At 37.7% G+C, this 17842-nt stretch overlaps 1 protein-coding gene across 1 annotated transcript; it reads left to right on the forward strand.

The window, feature by feature from the left end:
• The first annotated feature begins 16606 nt into the window (after positions 1 to 16606).
• Positions 16607 to 17497, forward strand: LOC143438794 (olfactory receptor 8B3-like). The gene has a single exon (XM_076924482.1). It carries the CDS (start codon positions 16607 to 16609, stop codon positions 17495 to 17497), a length of 891 nt encoding a protein of 296 aa, XP_076780597.1.
• The last annotated feature ends 345 nt before the right edge of the window (positions 17498 to 17842 follow it).

The raw sequence follows: 17842 nt of genomic DNA on the forward strand, positions 1-17842 counted from the left end.
TATATATATATATATATTTGTGTATCATCTATATACTATATCGTGTATAGTCAATACATACAGTTTTACATATTAATAAAAAATGAATTTGAGAAAAAGCAAGTGGAGGAGACAGTATACCTATGATGCTATTATTAGTTTAATGTTGGTGTGATAATGTATATGAATTCTGTTATAGATGAGTATAGTGCTACTTAACAACTCACACTACTGATTGTTCTAGGGCAGGCGAGTGGGGAGCTGAGGGCCAGGGTTGGACAGGAGCCTTTTGTAATTATATTTTTAAAGAACTTCTAAATTTTGACCCATAGTAACACATCATAGATTGAACAAAACTAATTTCTCAGAACACTACGATATAGCCTCAAGACAGGCAGAGAACTGATCTGTGCTGTCAACTTCCAGGCGACCATGAATGTGAGTCAGGGGAAGCACACACTTTTCTTATACTTTCCAAATTGTGAGCATTGTTCTAATATAGTATGTGGATGAAACAATTTACCCCTCATAGCAATTACCATTTTAATTTTATAGATAATGTTATAAGGAACCAGAGAAATTGTGTAGCTTGCTTACGAAGAACTCTGGGTTTATTTATTTATTTATTTATTTATTTATTTATTTATTTATTTTTTTAGTGCTTTTGTACACGCACACACCGAGTGTTGATCACATTCTTGCTCATACCTCCTTCCCTCTCCTTCCCCACCACCTTCCCTTTCCCTGGTCCACTTTCTCCCCAGGCAGTTTTGCTTTTAGTTTTATGTCTTATATACATGCATGATTTTATATGTTTATATAAAATACCAAACAACAAATTAAAGAAAGCATACGTTTTCTCTTTCTGTGCTTAGCTTAATTTAATAAATTATTTATTAAGAGTTAGACTCAAATCACTACTGCCTTAAATATTTCTTAGGAGTGCTTTTGTCACAATTTGTATTATTTCCATATTGTTTTATATTGCTTAAACATGTTTAACTTGTATTTTAAAGTTTATATACCATATAAACATATTTAGTATATAGATGTCTGCATGTTTCACTGAGTTTAGATCCTTGCTTTCTTAAGTCTCTTTATCCCTGCTTGTTTACAATAAAATTGTCTTAAGCATTTCTACTACATATATTTAAAATGCATATGACAGTAGAACAACTTTTAGGTCCAGGAATGAAACTTAATTTAGAAAAGTCAGGAGAAGAATAAAAGTCTAATGTCTTCTTATTTTTGGTCTGTGCTCTTTCTTCCTGTTTCTATGAATTTTTTATTTTTTTGTTTAGATAATTTTATTTAGTCATTCCTTTAGAATATGAATGAGGGCAATATATTATATCTGCTTTACTTTTGTGAGCACGGTGTGGTTTTTCATTAGTTCCTGGAAGATATTTTTACTGATGAAGAATCACATGTGAACAGTCATGTCATTTAGTAGTTGTGGTATGTTTTACTTTTATCTCTTCTGCCTTTACCTTCTCTATATAGAACTAACAATATGGCTGTCAGATCTCTTGTTATGAAGCTGTGGTCACCAAGACTGAGTATTTGTTTGTCAGTCTCTTCTCTATATTGTTCAATGGAGAAACTGCTGTTTTATTTCTCAGTCCATCCGTTCTGCCTTCGATATTTTAGTTTACTTTCCTTCCAGAATTACCATTTGTCTTGCTGTTTCTTTGATAAGGTTCTCTATTTCTTCCTGAAGACTTTTAAGTTTTTCTTTTAAGTTTACTCAGACATTTTTATCTTTGTTACATTTAAATCTTACTCAGATAATTACACACCTGGCATTTGATGCACTAGCAATCTTTTCTGTCTTCTTTTATTATGTGCAGGCTTCCCACGCAGCTTTCAGTAGTGTATGTGGGATAGTTGCTTTCCTGTCAGTGCGACACAAGACTTGACCAATGCAACTAAAGAGAGGAGGGCTTTATTTCAGCTCATAGATTCAGGGGATCAGTCCATCAGTGTGGGAAGACATAGCATTGGGAGTTGCTCTGCCCTGGACAGTGAAGCTGGAAGTTGTGGCTACTGCTTCTTCCACGTTGAATGATCAAGAGGTAGAGACAAAAGACCAGAGTGGGAGTCTGTTATAACCTTCAAATTTCCACACAGCTAGCTGGCTAGCTGCCTACACCTGTCAGCTGGCACCATATCTCAAAGGTTCTAAAACCTCCCAAACAAAGCTAATTGGGGACCAGATGTTCAAACACACGATTTTGTGAGCATTTAATATTCATCTTATAACAACCAGGACAGGTTTTCATCGGTATTTGGCAGGGTAGAGTTTACTTTTCGATTTGCATTTTTTTCTGATGACTAAGGGTGTTTAACATTTCTTTAGGTGCTTCTCAACCATTCGATGGGAGCCTGATATGTCTGTCTCCTGGACAAATATAGAGGTGGATGCTCGCAACCAACTATTGGATTGAGGGGGTGGGGGTCCCCGATGGATGAGGGAGTGAAGGAGTTGAGGGGGTTTGCAACCCCATGGGGGGGAGCAATAGTGTCAACTGTCCCCACCACCCCTTTCACCCCCTTCCCCCAGCTCCCGGGGACTGGACCACCAACTAAAGAGTACACATGGAGGGACCCATGGCTCTGGCTGCATATATGTCAGCGGATTGCCTTGTTGGGCATCAGTGGGAGGAGCGGCCCTTGAGCCTGATGGTGTTCCATGCCCCAGTGTAGGGGAATGCCAGGGCTGGAAGATGGGAATGGGTGGGTGGGTGGGAGTACCCTCATAGAGGCAGGGGGAGCGGGATGGAATAGGGGGTTTCCGATGGGGGGACAGGAAAGGGGAAAACAATAGACATGTAAATAAAGAAAATATCCAATAAAAAATACTAAAAAAACCAAACCAAACCAAAACACGAGTTCACTTTTCAGAAATTTTCATTTACAAAATATCCTTTGGTTAGAAAGAGTTAAATTTGAAGAGTAAATAGAGAGGAAGCGAATCTGGAATCTGGGGGAGAGAGGAGGTGGGGGGTGGAGCTGGGAGGAATGTAGAGAGGGAAGGTAGTTAGGCTATATTGTATAGGAAAAGACTCTATTTACAATAAAAAAAATTTTAACAGCTAACATTCTTCTCTCTCTCTCTCTCTCTCTCTCTCTCTCTCTCTCTCTCTCTCTCTCTCTCTCTTGTACTTATCAGTATTTCTGTGTTGACAGCCTTTTCAGCTATGGGTCTGAACTATTTGGAGACCAATAGGAAGCCAGGAAAGCATCCTCATGCTACTCGTGTGTACTGAGATCACAAGTCAGTCTGTCCGATCTTCTCCACCTTTTAATTTGTGTGTGTTTCTTTTTATAGTAAATCAATGCTTTTTCTGTAATTAGAAGCAAGAGCAGGACAAAGTCCATATTTTCCTTCTTAGAAGCAAAATCTTTCAAAAATACATCTTTTGTATTTTTGAAATACAAAAATGTATTTCATTTTTGAAATGAAATATTTAAAAAATGAAATACAGTAAGATGCTTGAGCTGATATAGGTGTTGGCAGTGAGGCCTGGTGCCGGAGTTGGAGTCCCAGAACCTGTATGGTGGGAGAAGAGAAATTTGTCCTCTGATCCCACAAAGTCATGCTATGGGATACATGCATGTACGTATACTCCCTGCCTCACTAAAAAAATAAGGCTAATAAAAATTGAAAAAAAATTAATTATTTACTAAGACTAAGAGTTCTTTTTCATCTGTTTCAAGAGTGTTTATGATTGATTTTTGAAACAGATTTGTAATTGTTACTTCAATAATTTTGGATCAAAATTAAAATTAAAATCATTATTTATCATTATTAAAATTATTATTTTGTCTTTTGAGATTATAATATTATTTCTCCATTTCCCCTTTCCCTCCTCCAAGTCTTCCCATGTACCCTCCTTGCTATCCATCAAGTCATTGCCTCTTTTTCATTAACTGTTGTTACATACATAAATGTATACACATGAACTAATTTTGTGGCTTATTTTTTTTTCTAATTTTGAGCCATTAACAATATCCCTGTAAGTTAAAGTTCTGACTTTATCTTGGACACCGAGGATAAAGGTTTAGCTTCCACTTTAGTTCAGCTGATGACTCGTAAGTAAAACAGGATTTCTGATTTTCAGGCTGTAATGTAAATACACACACTGTTTCAGGCAGTGTGTGCAGATGTAAAGGTCTCAAAGTTGAGCTTTCCGACTGTAGTGCTCTGGGAAGCAGTGTGCTACAATGCTTGCTCCCTTGTTTTTGTGGGGTTTATGTGGGGGTAGAAGCTCAGGTCTCCTCTTAATCCCACAGATTCACACTGGCAGGGGGAAGTAGAGTGCCACCTGCAGCTTCTTGTCTTTTTCAAATCTGTTGCTTCTCGGTGGAAGTTTGGAGCTTTCCCTGGCCACAGTGGTAGGCATCAGGTTTCCATCTGCAATGACCAAGCATGCAGAGGGCAGGAGTTCAGCCTAATTCTTCCTCTTGACATAGATGGGTGGGGTGCAGGGATTACAAGCTAGGAAACACTTTTCTGTTTCTGTTGATAATGAAGAAAGAGACTTTTAGATTTTTTTTTTTAGTTTGAATTTTGAATCCTCCCTGGGAAAATATGAAATTCATCAATATATTTTTTTTCAAGTGCTGGGTTCCTGAACAGTGTTTAGAATTTTAACCATCTGCCCATGTTTATTCATTTTTATTTGAGTAGTTGTTAGTGTTAAGAAAGTTAAAGGGAAGAATGAAGCTCTCAATCTGGCCTGAACCAGAATTCTTACCATTCAGATTTTTAAAAAAACATTCATGTGCATCTTCTTACATCTGACACCTGTGCAGCTCCTGTATCAGTGTGTCTCAGAGCTCAGCCAATGATGGAAGTCAAACACAAATCCCTCAGCAGCTGATGAGATGCCCCTGGTTAGTAGAGGAGTATGTTTAAGGCTGAAGGCACTTTCAAATACGCCCGTAGTCATGTTTTACCATATGGCTTTGCACAGCCTCCTTTGTACTCATGCATAGTTTCCTAGTCTGGTAGGAGTCTGTGGACAACTTTGGATCAACTTTGGATCCAAAGTTCCTGCTGAACTAGTCTAGAATACACTTGCTTAAGTGTGACCACACCTCCAGAATATTAGAATCATTGATTCCCAGGTGCCCTGTTTTGAGGCTTGGTCTGTTCTACATATTGTAATGCTAAACATTGGCTCTCAAGGTCTGGTTGCCATGGATATCCTCAGGAGTGAAGAGACAGTCAAGTACATCAAGTGATGCTAGGTCACTTTACTACTTAATTTAAAACTACTGATTGAATAAAGTTGAGTACAGCCCCCGTAGCTGGGCAGGAGAGATGTAGGCAGAGCTTCAGTTCCTGGGCTTGGGGTCTGAGGCAGAGACCCATGAGGAAGGAGGGGAGAGAGAAGAAGAAAGAAGGTAAGTGGATCATCAGAACATGGCCACGGAAGCCAGCCAGTTGGAGTAGGAGCAGCCCAGGTGGAACATGGGAATTTATGTCTTGGGGTTATTTACAGAAAAGTAGACAAAATAGCATGGAAGGTTGATGGTATCTGCCCAGCTCTACTGCTTTTAAGGCGTATAAATATAAACATTTTGTGTCTTTTATTTGGGAACTAAATGATCAAAAGTGGGGTAGAAACCCCAATTAATATTTTCTACAACATTTTGGCAAACCAACATGTGGCAAGAACTTACTTTTAACCCAAATTGAAGCTTCAGATTCCTAGAAAAAAAGGGGGGGGGCATCTATCATTCCTTTAAGATAAAAGCCAGGATGACGTTTACGAAGGCAGGGAGAAATGATTTCTAAGTAATGGTTAGTTTTTCCCCAAGCCTTGTGGGGTTTAGGACAAGGGTTAGAATGGTTGTTAGTTTGGTACACGTGATTCCAGGGGGAATTCACGAGCACAAGATAAGATATAGCTACGCCGCTGAGCTGACTGCACACTAGGCAGCAGAAATCATGAGCCACAGACAGTAGTAGGCTTGCAGAAGCAGATGCTCGCAGCCAACCACTGGACTGAGCGCCGGGTCCCCGATGGAGGAGCTGGAGAAAGGACTGAAGGAACTGAGGGGTTTTGCAGCCCCATGGAGGGAAGCAACGGTGTCAAGCGGCCAGACCCCAGGAGCTTCAGAGGACTGGACCACCAACCGAAGAGTACACATGGAGGGACCCATGGCTCTGACTGCATATGTGGCCAAGGATGGTCTTGTTGGACATCAGTGTAAAGAATAGCCCCTGGACCTGAGGCTGTTCGATGACCCAGTGTAGGGGAATGCCAAGACTGGAAGGCAGGAGTGGGTGGGTAGGTAGGGGAACACCCTCATATTGGCAGGGTGAGAGGGGATGGGATAGGGGGTTTCCGGAGGAGAGACCTGGAAAGGGGATAACATTAGAAATGTGAATAAAGAACATATCCAATAAAAGGAAAAACACCCCAACTTTTGGATCATCCCCCAGTTTAGCTATTTGGTACCCGGGATTGGGAATTGTCACTAGCTTCATTAGGTAAATTGTTCTGTAAGATGAAAAAAGTTATTATATAATAAAATGTACACATTTTTTTTTTTTTTTAAAAAAGCTAGCCTGAGCCCTTCTTGGAGTGCGCTGCTCTGCTCTGTCAGGAAGCACAGCTTTGGGAGCTCAGGACAGGTGGCAGTCTAATCACACAGGCACAGAATGTCCCTGCTATACAATAAGACCTGTGAAATCCTGCCCCTTGGAAAGCAGTCTGCAATGCCTCCCGCAGGCACGAGTTATAGAAAGGTAACGTGAGTAAGATATCAGGCTACTTTAAACAGACAGCCAAGTCTCCGTAAAATGTGGGGCTCCAACAGAAAGACTAATGGCAGCTTTTAAAACTAACATGAAATAGGGTGTCACACAGGTCTGAGCAACCGTCTCCTTGATGTGGGCTTCCACAGGAGAACTGATAACGGCTCAGCCCCAGCATGCCACCAAACCAAGGCCAAGACCTCTGAGCAAATACACTATTGCTTGAGAGTATGCTTATGCACCAATACGGAAAAAAATTAAAATAAAGTTGAATACCAAGAAGAATATTAAGGGAGAAAAAGATACGATAAATAAATTCATATAGATAATAATCTCCAAAGAAGGGAGAAAGAAATTAAAAAACTGATATAAATAATTTCAAGGGTATTTGGATACTAAATAAATAATCTCACATCTTTGATCCCAGTACTTAGGATACAAAGACAGAGACAGATAGGTTACTTGTGAATTTGGGGTCAGCTTGATCTACAGAATGAATTCATGACAGCTCAGGCTACATAGAGAAACCCTGTCTCAATGAATAATAATAAATACCTGGACTCCAAACAGTCTTGTTTTATTTTACCAACATGAATATGATCCTGTAGTCACGATAAAGAGTATGTGGTACATCCTCTTAATGGAGCAGACCTGGAAAGAAACAGGGCCAATAGATTGAATTAGTCAACACTTTTAAAGACTTCTAACTGCTGGGCAAGGGATATGTTGTGTTAGAAAATGAGCTTTGTGTTTGTGTTAACAGAAAAGGCTTTGAATTCCATCCAAAATAATAAAAATCATATTTGACAGTTGGAGACCGCCTGAAGATCTTGGCTACAGACAAGAAGAAACAAATCAAGACCAAAACAAGTAACTTGTATATGGTGAGCCTGTACTTTGGAACAGCTTTATTATTGGCTGAGACAAAAATGTCTCTAGCCAAAACTTCAGCTCACCTGGCCAATAAATCTTGTTGGCTGTAGAGTTTTCATAACTTATTATTGCATGCCATCCTTTCATATGGCACGAATGGAGATTTATATTGCAAATTGGTTATTGATCAAACTAACTTCTAAAGAAATACAGTTGTCTTTTACCTGCTCAAACAAGGAGCAGAAAATCATCATGATCTGTGCACACTGTACATCCCATATAAATGTCTTTATAGAACTGTGTATTAGCTATAAAAGTGTGTATGTTATAGGATGGAAGGTGAAGAAAGCATCCTTGACAAGACCCGGCCCTGGGGATGCTAGGATGCTTGAGTCTTCATCAGAGTGGTAGAACTCTTCTCAATTTTCTGAGAAACCGTCAGATTGATTTGCAGAGTGGTTGTACAAGTTTTCACTCCCACCATCAGTGGAGGAGTGCTTCCTATGCTCAACATCCTTGACAGCATATGTTGTCCCTCGAGTTTTGATCTTAGCCATTCTGATGAGTGTAAGTTTGAATCTCAGAGTTGTTTTGATAACTATGGACACTGAACATTTCTTTAAGTGTTTCTCAGCCGTTCACGATTCATCTATTGATAATTCTCTGTTTAGCTCTATATCCCATTTTAAAATTAGATTATTTGGGTTGTTGGTGTCTGCCTTCTTGAGTTCTTAATGTATGTTGGATATTAGCCCTCTGTCAGATGTAGGATTGGTTAAGCTCTTTTCCCAATTTGTAGGCTGTCATTTTGTCCTATAGATGGTGTCCTTTGCCTTATAGCTTTTCAGTTTCATGAGGTTCCATTTGTTAATTGTTAATCTTAGTGAATGAACTATGAGTGTTCTGTTCAGGAAGTTGTCTCCTGTACCAATGAGTTCAAGGACATTCCCTAGTTCCTGTTCTATATTAGATTTAGTACCTAGTTTTATGTTGAGGTCTTTGGTTCATCTGGAGTTGAGTTTTGTGCAGGGTGATAAATATAGATTAATTTGCATTCTTCTACATGCAAATATCCAGTTAGATCAGCAACATTTGCTTCAAATTTCTTTATGATAGCACTTAGTGCTATGAACTTTCCTGTTAGTACTGCTTTCATTATATCCCATAACTTTCAGTATGCTGTGCCCTCATTTTTATTGAAATGTAGAAAGTCTTTAATTTCTTTATTTCTTCCCTGTGATCACTGAGTAGAGAGTTGTTCAGTTTCCAGGAACATGTAGGTGTTTGTTGTTGTTGAATTCCAGCTTTAATCCGTGGTGGTTTGATAGAATACAAGAAATAATTTCAATTTTCTTGTATCTGCTGAGGTTTGTTATGTGACTGAATATATAGTCAATTTTGGAGAAGGAACCATGAGGTGCTGAGAAGAAGACATAATCACTTGCTTTTAGATGAAATGTTCTGTGGTTATGTTAGTTTCATTTGATGTGTAGCCTCTGCTAATTTCATTATTTCTCTGTTTACTTTGTGTTTTGATGTCCTGTTATTTGATGAGAGAGGGGGGTTGAAGTCTCCCACTATAAGTGTGGGGTTCGGTGTGATTTAATCTTTAGTAATGTTTCTTTTACAAATCTGGGTTCTCTTGCATTTGGGGAATAGACGTTTAGAATTGAGAAGCTATCTTCATGGATTTTTTTCTTCCATGAGTACTAACTATCCTTTCACATCTCTTTTGATTACTTTTGGTTGAAAACGTGTTTTATTACATATTATAATGGCTACTCCAGCTTGTTTATTGGGTCTATTTCTTAGGAAAACCTTTTCCCACCTCTTTATTCTGAGGTAATGACCAAGGTGTGTTTCTTGTATGTAGTAGAATGATGAATCCTGTTTATGCATCTACTTTGTTATCTTATGTCTTTTTGTTGAAGAATTGAGTCCATTGATGTTGATAGATACTAACAACCAATGATTGTTGCTTCTTGTTATTTTGATGTGGTACTGTGTGTGTGTGTGTGTGTGTGTGTGTGTGTGAGAGAGAGAGAGAGAGAGAGAGAGAGAGAGAGAGAGAGAGAGAGAGAGAGATTCCTCTCTTCTTTTGGTTTTGCTTATATGGAATTATCTATTTCTTGTGCTTTCTTGGTTGTGATTATCCTCCTTGTGTTGGAGTTTTTCTTCTAGTATCCACTGTAGGCTGGATTATTGTCCTTGGCAGTGGGACCTCAAGCAATTCCTAATGATATTCTTCTGTGTTAGTAGATTGTGCCTTTCCCAGTTGTCATCAGAGAGGCTTCCTTTCGAAGCAGATGGGAGCAAGTGCAGAGAGTCACAGCTAGACATTATGCAGAGACAGAGTCTAAACTAGAGTTCTCCATCTGGTTTCCTTCCTCTAAGCTTGGGGAACCACATAGACCATGGGGGGGGGGACTAAAGCTTGTATAAATCAGAGGAGATAGAGGACACATGAAGAATATGGCCCACTGAATCAACTAAGCAGGGCTCATATGTACTGACAGAGAAAGAAGCAGCAAATACCAGGCCTGCATCAGGTCCTCCGAATATATGTTACGGCTGTAAGCTTGAAACTTGTGCAACTCTTAATAGTGGAAATGGTTGTGTCATGATTCTTTTGCCTGTTCTTGTTATTCTGTTCTTCCTTTTGGGGTTCCTTTTTGAGGTTCATTATGAAGGCTTTTGCTTGACTTATTGTATCTTGTTTTTCCTTGTTTGGTTGTTGTCTCTTGGAAGGCTGATCACTTCTGAAAGGAAACAGAGGGGATTGGATCTGGAAGAAAGGGGAGGTGGAGAAATCTTGGAAGAGTTAAGGTGGGGAAACTGTGGTTGGGTTGTATAGTATGAGGGAATAATCTATTTTCAATTAAAAATAACCAAAACAACTCAAAAGACCACCTTTGCATGATTCTAGGTCTTTAAAGGAAATAACATTTTAATTATTAAGAGATAAAGATTTTCAAATGGCTGTCTTACATGTAAAACCTGATAGAACTAATTATGAGCAGAAACAAGTATATTAAATATTAGAAATTATAAATATGTTTTATTTGGTTATAACATTCAGTAAGTAAGAAATATATTTTTATCTCTCTGGGAAGGATACTTCTGAATTTTTCATAATTCATATTACTATAATATACAATGACTATGTCAATATTTTGATTTTACTTTTGAATATAAAATAATTCCTGATAGTTTGATTAGTAATTATAAACATCTGTGTAAAGCAAACCAGGTCACAAAATAAAATATTGAATGATATTCAGTAGTTTTAACTCTTTTGTGGGAAGTTCTTAGCCATCTAGCTCCAAATATCAGCATAAAAGGTTTTTATGTAAATTGGTAGTCAAATATACTACCAAGACTATTGAATGCTCATGGGTGTCACTGTATAGCAGCGATCTATTCTTATATAGTTCTTATCTGTGTATCTTTTAACTTTTTTTCTAATTGCACACTCTCTCTACTATCCAGAATGTGGCTGAGTTATGTCTGAAGTTTGCTCAGTTATTTAATTATTGCTTTCTCTGGGATTCATTTGGACAGTGTCTTATTTGTTGTTGTTATTCTTCAAGTTTACTCAATTTTCCTACTCTATCTCATCTACCGTTAATCTTATTTTAAATTTAGCTTAGATTTATAGACGAATATTTAAAGATAGTGCAGAAACATTTAGTTTAGGTAATATTATGCTTCTATAGTTATGGAAATACAGTACAAAGTGAAGCTTTTTGTGTTACATTGGTACTGATGAATAAGGTTGAACATGTAAGGTTTGTAAGGAGTAAGGAGTAAATGAAAGATGAAGTTCTGTACATCTTAGTAGAGAGGTTCCTATATGATATACTTTGCTATACTTGAATAAGGGTGATATGACCTAATGCGAATAGAAGAAAGAACAAGATGAGATAGCTTTTGCTGCATAAAAACCATCTTGGAACCTGTCTACATTCACTCCATGTTCATCTACATGTACCCTGAAGGTGTAAATGTTGAATGATTTTCATCACAAGGACTCAGTAAGGGGTTGTTTACAAACTTTTCTTCAACAATTTTTTGATGTAATGTAAACTTAGTGCATATTTCTATTTTTTGAGACTATCGTACAATATACTTTGATCATATTCACCTGACTCCTCTCCTAACTCTTCAATATCCACTCCTTATCTTCTTAATTCTCTCTCAACTTTTTTTTCCTCTTCTTCAGTTTTTAAATAACTCATCTAATTTTATTTGTTCTGCCCATACACTACTCATGGGTGTTGACTTACGTACTTGATCATGATTGACTTAACAGGGGCTGTTCATGTAAAGAAAATTGGAGCCACCAACTCTCAGTAGTTCCTCAGTTAAGTGTATAGTTTCATCAGCCCCCTCCTACCTCCATATCTGATGTTCCTATATCACCTAATAAGGCTGCTAGACTAGGGAGAGAGTCTTTCTCAAGGAAGCTACCTTGTTAGTATTCTCATGCTCCAGTGAATAGTCGTATACACAGAAACATACAAACAGCACTAATTTGACCCAGTAGATTATAAAAAGACGAGGCTTTATTTGGAAGAAGGATGTGGCAGATAGGCTTTATGAGGAGTTGGACAAGGATAAGGATTCATATAACCCAAACACATTGAATACAATTGAAGTTCTCAGATAATATGGGGAGGGACAAGAAACACTAAAGGCTTTCTGAAATGCACATGGGCCCTTCTACAGTATAAGTTTAGTAATACATATGACAGGAATTTAAATAGAGTCACTACATAATGTGGGAGATAACACCTCAACTAGACATTTTATGCCACCAACTAAAATTTCCAGTGCTAAGAACGAGCTACAACTTTCTTGCCTTGTTTACTAAAAGGGTCCCATAGACCAGCCCTAAACACCAGGCTATCACAAGAGCTATTATTGGCTTCCCTCAACAACCTGATATGGAAATATTATTGTGGAATCCATTCATGCCATTGAACATGGAGATTTCTAGCTGGTACCTGGTTAGAAGCTTCGTTCCTACTGACTAGTATTTAAAGTGCTGGAAGGTATTTTGTATGCTACTGGAGGAGAAAAATAAATAAAAATATCAAAGCAAAACTATACAAACAAAAATGTTCTTAGTGTTTTAGATAGGATATATTTTAATAAATCACCAAGTCCTGATTGCCTTGGGAACCCAAGGAATTTATGCTGTGAGGGCATATTTTAAATGTGTTCTAAGAAATTTTTGGTACCTTAGTAATTTTGGAGAGATGTAAATAATTAAAATTCACTTTAGCAGTTACTGTATTTCTTTTTTATCTTAAATACAAATATCTATAGGTGGTGATTTTCATTTTTTTCACTATATTATGTACTTTTTTCATAGACTTTACCAATTTTGTGCTTCATTATCTAGAGAAATGACTTGTGATTTTTTTTTCATGTTCTGACATTTATTTCCAAATTTATATAGTCTGGGTACATTTTCCTACTTCAAACTTGTACTTTCATGTCCAGTTGTTCAAGATTAAATATAAGAATTTGGCTCAAATTTCACTCTCTTTTAACAACTAAGTTTTGGCAACAGCACAACAGCCCTTTTGTAAGTGTCTTGGAGTTTTTTTTTTCCCCTGTTATCTCCTTGTACTACTTTTATGAGAAATCTTGCTCAATCCTCCCTTTTAATGTCTCTTTTATATTTTTTTTTATCAGAACTTCTCTCAACATGACTCTTAATTCAGGGACCTTTCATTCTCTTCCCTCTTTTCTTCCCCTTCATTGCTGTTTTTCTATCTTTTCCTCCTGTCTTCCTCTCTCTCAACCTTTCTTCTGTTCTTACTCACTGCCCTTTGTAATTGCTTCTGCAACTCATACCAACTCCCTCTCTCTATTTCTAGTTATTTTTTCCTAGTACTCTCTGGCCATATCAATCTTTTAAAGTACTGTAGTTGTTTCTTTTTTGCTCCACTAAAGAACAAATGTTTAATGGCTCCCAATGGTCTTTCAAAGGCAAAAGAACCTTTGTTTAGGCATTTAGTGGTTACTTTATGCACTCCTACAAACTTTATTCTGATCTGAGTCTATGTTACAATTGTGTGCAAAAAGACGTTGAGTACTGTCATCAATTTGTTCAGAAAATCAGGGACGGAAGTTATAGTTTGTTTGTTTTTTGAGCTTAGTAACTCTGATAATTGTATCAAAGTTCCCTTTGATAGACTCTGTGAATTAGATGCAGCTCTACATGACTTATGGCTGTTGTCTCTGTTCACATTCTTGTCAATAAGTAAAGGCATTGGCATTCTATAAGTGTCTGACTATGGGAAAATATTCTGCACAGTATCCAGTATATATTCTTAGAGAACTGGGAAACAATGCTCATTGTTCATTCTTCTATTTGTATTTATGGAACACCCCCTGTACACATCTGGTTTGATTGTTTTAAGTGCATCAGAAGTAGTTCTGAGGAAAATAGATAAAATCATTTTAATATTATGGATTTATATTAAGAAGTATGTATAATATATATGAAAAAGGCACTCTAAACAAAAATATTGCATTTCATCTAGTGATAGAAAGTATAGAGAATCCATTACATATGGGAAGAATTTTTTTCCTGCTCTTCTATTTGAAGAGTTCTTACATCAGCAGAAATAAAATGTGTAAAATGGGAGCACAGGTGATATGAGGAAAGAATGGGGAATAACAGCAGGAAAAATTGTGCAGGGCAGGAGATAGAAGGGCAGAATACAAGAGGGAAGTTGAGAATGTATACTTAATACTATATATAAGCTTACTACTGTACAAGCCTCCTAAGATATATTTATGTATAAAATGGGTTTAAGCAGAGTTATTCTATAATTGGAAGACCGTGTTCTTCCTAGACACCATAGGCCATTGAATAGAAACCAAAGTCGAGAAACGGGCTATCTAACAATTGGAAATGTTTGCCATTGCTGTATCACAGATGCCTGCAGTATTATAGGCTATTGCCACTGCTCTTGCTTATGTCCATAACTTAATGGTGACATTTTTTGATGACACTACATATTCAATCATAACACAGAGAAAAAGCTTGTATGTACCTAGATGCTTCATTCCAATTATCCAGTTTTTATAGAGCTAAAAGTCTATGCATGCCATTGTAGGAGAAAAGTGATAATGAATTTTACCCTGCAGTGAACCTCGATAGTTATAACAGATGATATTGCAGGACATACCTATTGGTGCAATAACATTGTTATAACATGTTGTAGGAGTAACTAATCAATTTCTGATTAGATTTTGGGCATGATCCACAGGCAGAATTCATTCCTAGAATGGTTCTTGGTACCAACTACCTGAGACTAGATAAGTCACAGGTCCTGGGGAAGTATCCATGACTGTTTTTCTGTTTGGATGTAGCATTAAACTGACTCCTAATAGATTTCCATTATACATTATACCCATGGATTAGTACATCTCTCAACCTTCATCAGAGATGTTTCATTTGTCAGTACATGTGATAACACAGATATCTACAGATGGTCAACAGGTAGCTAATAAGAGACTGGGAGTGCTGAACCCTAAATGGGACCTTCGCATCATACCCTGTCTTCCAAGTCTCAGGATTCATAAGGGAAGTAAGGATGGGAAGATTGTAAGAACCAGAGGTGATATAGGACTACACTGAAACAATGTTTTCAGTACTCGACATGTTTACTGTTCAAACGAAGTCAGAGTGGTTGCAAAAGATTCACCAGAACTGTGTAAAATCAAGCCAGACAAAATCTAAGCATGAACAGAGGATATCATCATGATGTTCCACCTCTAGCTGCGGAACTATTGGCAGTTGATAGTTACTGGGAGAAACATAGTTTCAAGAATGTGGCCCCTGAGGGGCTACTTACGCTTACATAGATGTCCCTAAACATATATACATATTTGAACTGCTGAAGGGATTCAGTGGGTTTAAAAAAAGAGAGAAAAGAAAAGGTGCTGTTCTGAGGGATACTGGGGACGGAAAAAGAATTAGGGTGAAATCAGAGATGAACTTGATCAAAATGAACTGTACACATGTATAAAATTTTCAAACAGTAAAAAACAAACAAACAAAACAAACAAACAAAAAAACCCAAACAATACTAGCTACATCCAATTAGTCAATGTCATCATTGTTGAACCAGTCTGAAGAACTATAGCAACAAAGCCTGATCTCTGGGGGAAGTACCTGGGAAAAACAAGCTTTTCCAATTTTAATTAGATCCCTATGATTATAAACTCATAAAACCCTCTTGAGGAATTACCAGGTAGCTCTCATGACACTGGTAAATGCTATTTACCAACCTCTGGGCTAGAGAAGACATTTTGGGCAATACTACCATCAAAAATCATGATCTATAACCCATAGCCTTTTTTAATCAGAAAGAATGAGGGTTCTAGGTTCCCAGTCCAAAATTAATTTTCCTCATCAGAAGAAAGCCAAATTTGATGGCAGAAAAGAAAACCTTTTCCTGGGCTGTGCACCTTACAACTCATCAATGTCATGTGAACTTGTCCTTTTGTGAGGGCAGAGAAGTGTCGGTAAGGTCACTTCTGAAGTTTGTGTGCACAAAGGTAAGTTTCTAATGCATGCATGGAGTTATTTTATTATTTTTTTCCCGAACCACCTCTGACAGAGCTAGTGAGTCTCTGAAGTGCCTTGTGTGTTCTCATGTGAAATTATCTCATAACTTGTACTGGGAGGTAGAATTTCAAGGCAGAAACAGAACAGAGATGCTGCAGAGATAAGAATGGCCATTGCTTAATTGCACATTATTCCTAAATGAATGGTCTTCCATGTACTTATGGTTATTTCTGTACCTTAGCTCCCATAGAATGTAGAAAAGAGAGGTACAGAAAAGGATGGGCTTGATCTTATTTTTCTTTGCTCATTCGTAGTCTTATATTCAGGGGGTAGTTTGGAGAGGGCTTGGATTTTATTGTATTGGTATTACTTTTACTGTTCACACAGATATGACCTGGAGAAGAATGGCTTTAAGAAATGACTCTTCAGTGACAGGATTCATCCTGCTGGGCTTGACACAACAGCCAGAGCTCCAGCTGCCTCTCTTCTTCTTCTTGGGAGTCTATGTGTTATCTGTGATGGGGAACCTGGGCTTGATTATTCTGATTGTGTTGAATTCTCACCTGCACACCCCCATGTACTACTTTCTCTTCAACCTTTCCTTCACAGATCTCTGCTACTCCTCTGTCATAACTCCCAGAATGCTGGTGGGTTTTATGAAACAGACTATCATCTCTCATGCTGAATGCATGATTCAACTCTTTTTCTTCTGCTTCTTTGTTATTGATGAATGCTACATTTTGACAGCAATGGCCTATGACAGATATGCTGCCATCTATAAGCCCCTGCTTTATCAGGTCACCATGTCTCATCGGGTCTGCCTCTTGATGACAATGGGTGTGTATGTGATGGGATTTGTGGAAGCTATGGCTCATACTGCCAGTATAGTACGCCTGATATTCTGTGATGGCAACATCATCAATCACTACATGTGTGAAATAAATGCCCTTCTAAAGCTCTCCTGCACAAGCACTTTCATCAGTGAGCTGGTGGTTTACGTCATTGCAGGTTTTAACGTAACAGTGCCCACCCTGACTATCTTTATTTCTTACACCTTGATCCTTTCCAACATCCTCAGCATCCATTCTGCAGAAGGCAGGTCAAAAGCCTTCAGTACCTGTGGCTCCCATGTGATAGCTGTTTCTCTTTTCTTTGGAGCTGTAGCCTTCATGTATCTTAAGCCTTCTAGTGCATCTGTGGGTGATGATAAAGTATCTTCTATTTTTTTATACAATTTTGGGTCTAATGCTGAATCCTTTCATCTACAGCATAAGAAATAAGGATGTCCACATTGCCCTTAGAAAAACTCTGAAAAGAAACACTTTTACTTAAGTAAAATTTGTATTTGTTATGAGACTAAAATCTTAGGACATGTGTGGTTTACAAGCAGGGAGACAACTGGAGAGATAACTTATCCACTGAGCGTTTGCCTACATGCACAAGGCCCTGGATTTAACCCATAGCCTTTTAAAGTAGCAATAGGGGAAAAAAAATGAAAATCACCACATCAAAATTTAAAAAATATATTCAAATGCAAAATGTGTATTCAAATGCAGCTAATATTATACAAAATTAAGTTGATTGTATAGAAAATTTCAGAAGTATAGAAAATAAAGGGTGATTGG

The sequence above is a fragment of the Arvicanthis niloticus genome, chromosome 26, assembly GCF_011762505.2.
Source record: "Arvicanthis niloticus isolate mArvNil1 chromosome 26, mArvNil1.pat.X, whole genome shotgun sequence".
NCBI classification, from domain to species: Eukaryota; Metazoa; Chordata; class Mammalia; order Rodentia; family Muridae; genus Arvicanthis; species Arvicanthis niloticus.

Coding starts and splice junctions, on each gene's coding strand:
- LOC143438794 (XM_076924482.1), top strand. CDS start 16,607: ATGACCTGGAGAAGAATGGCTTTAAGAAATGACTCTTCAGTGACAGGA.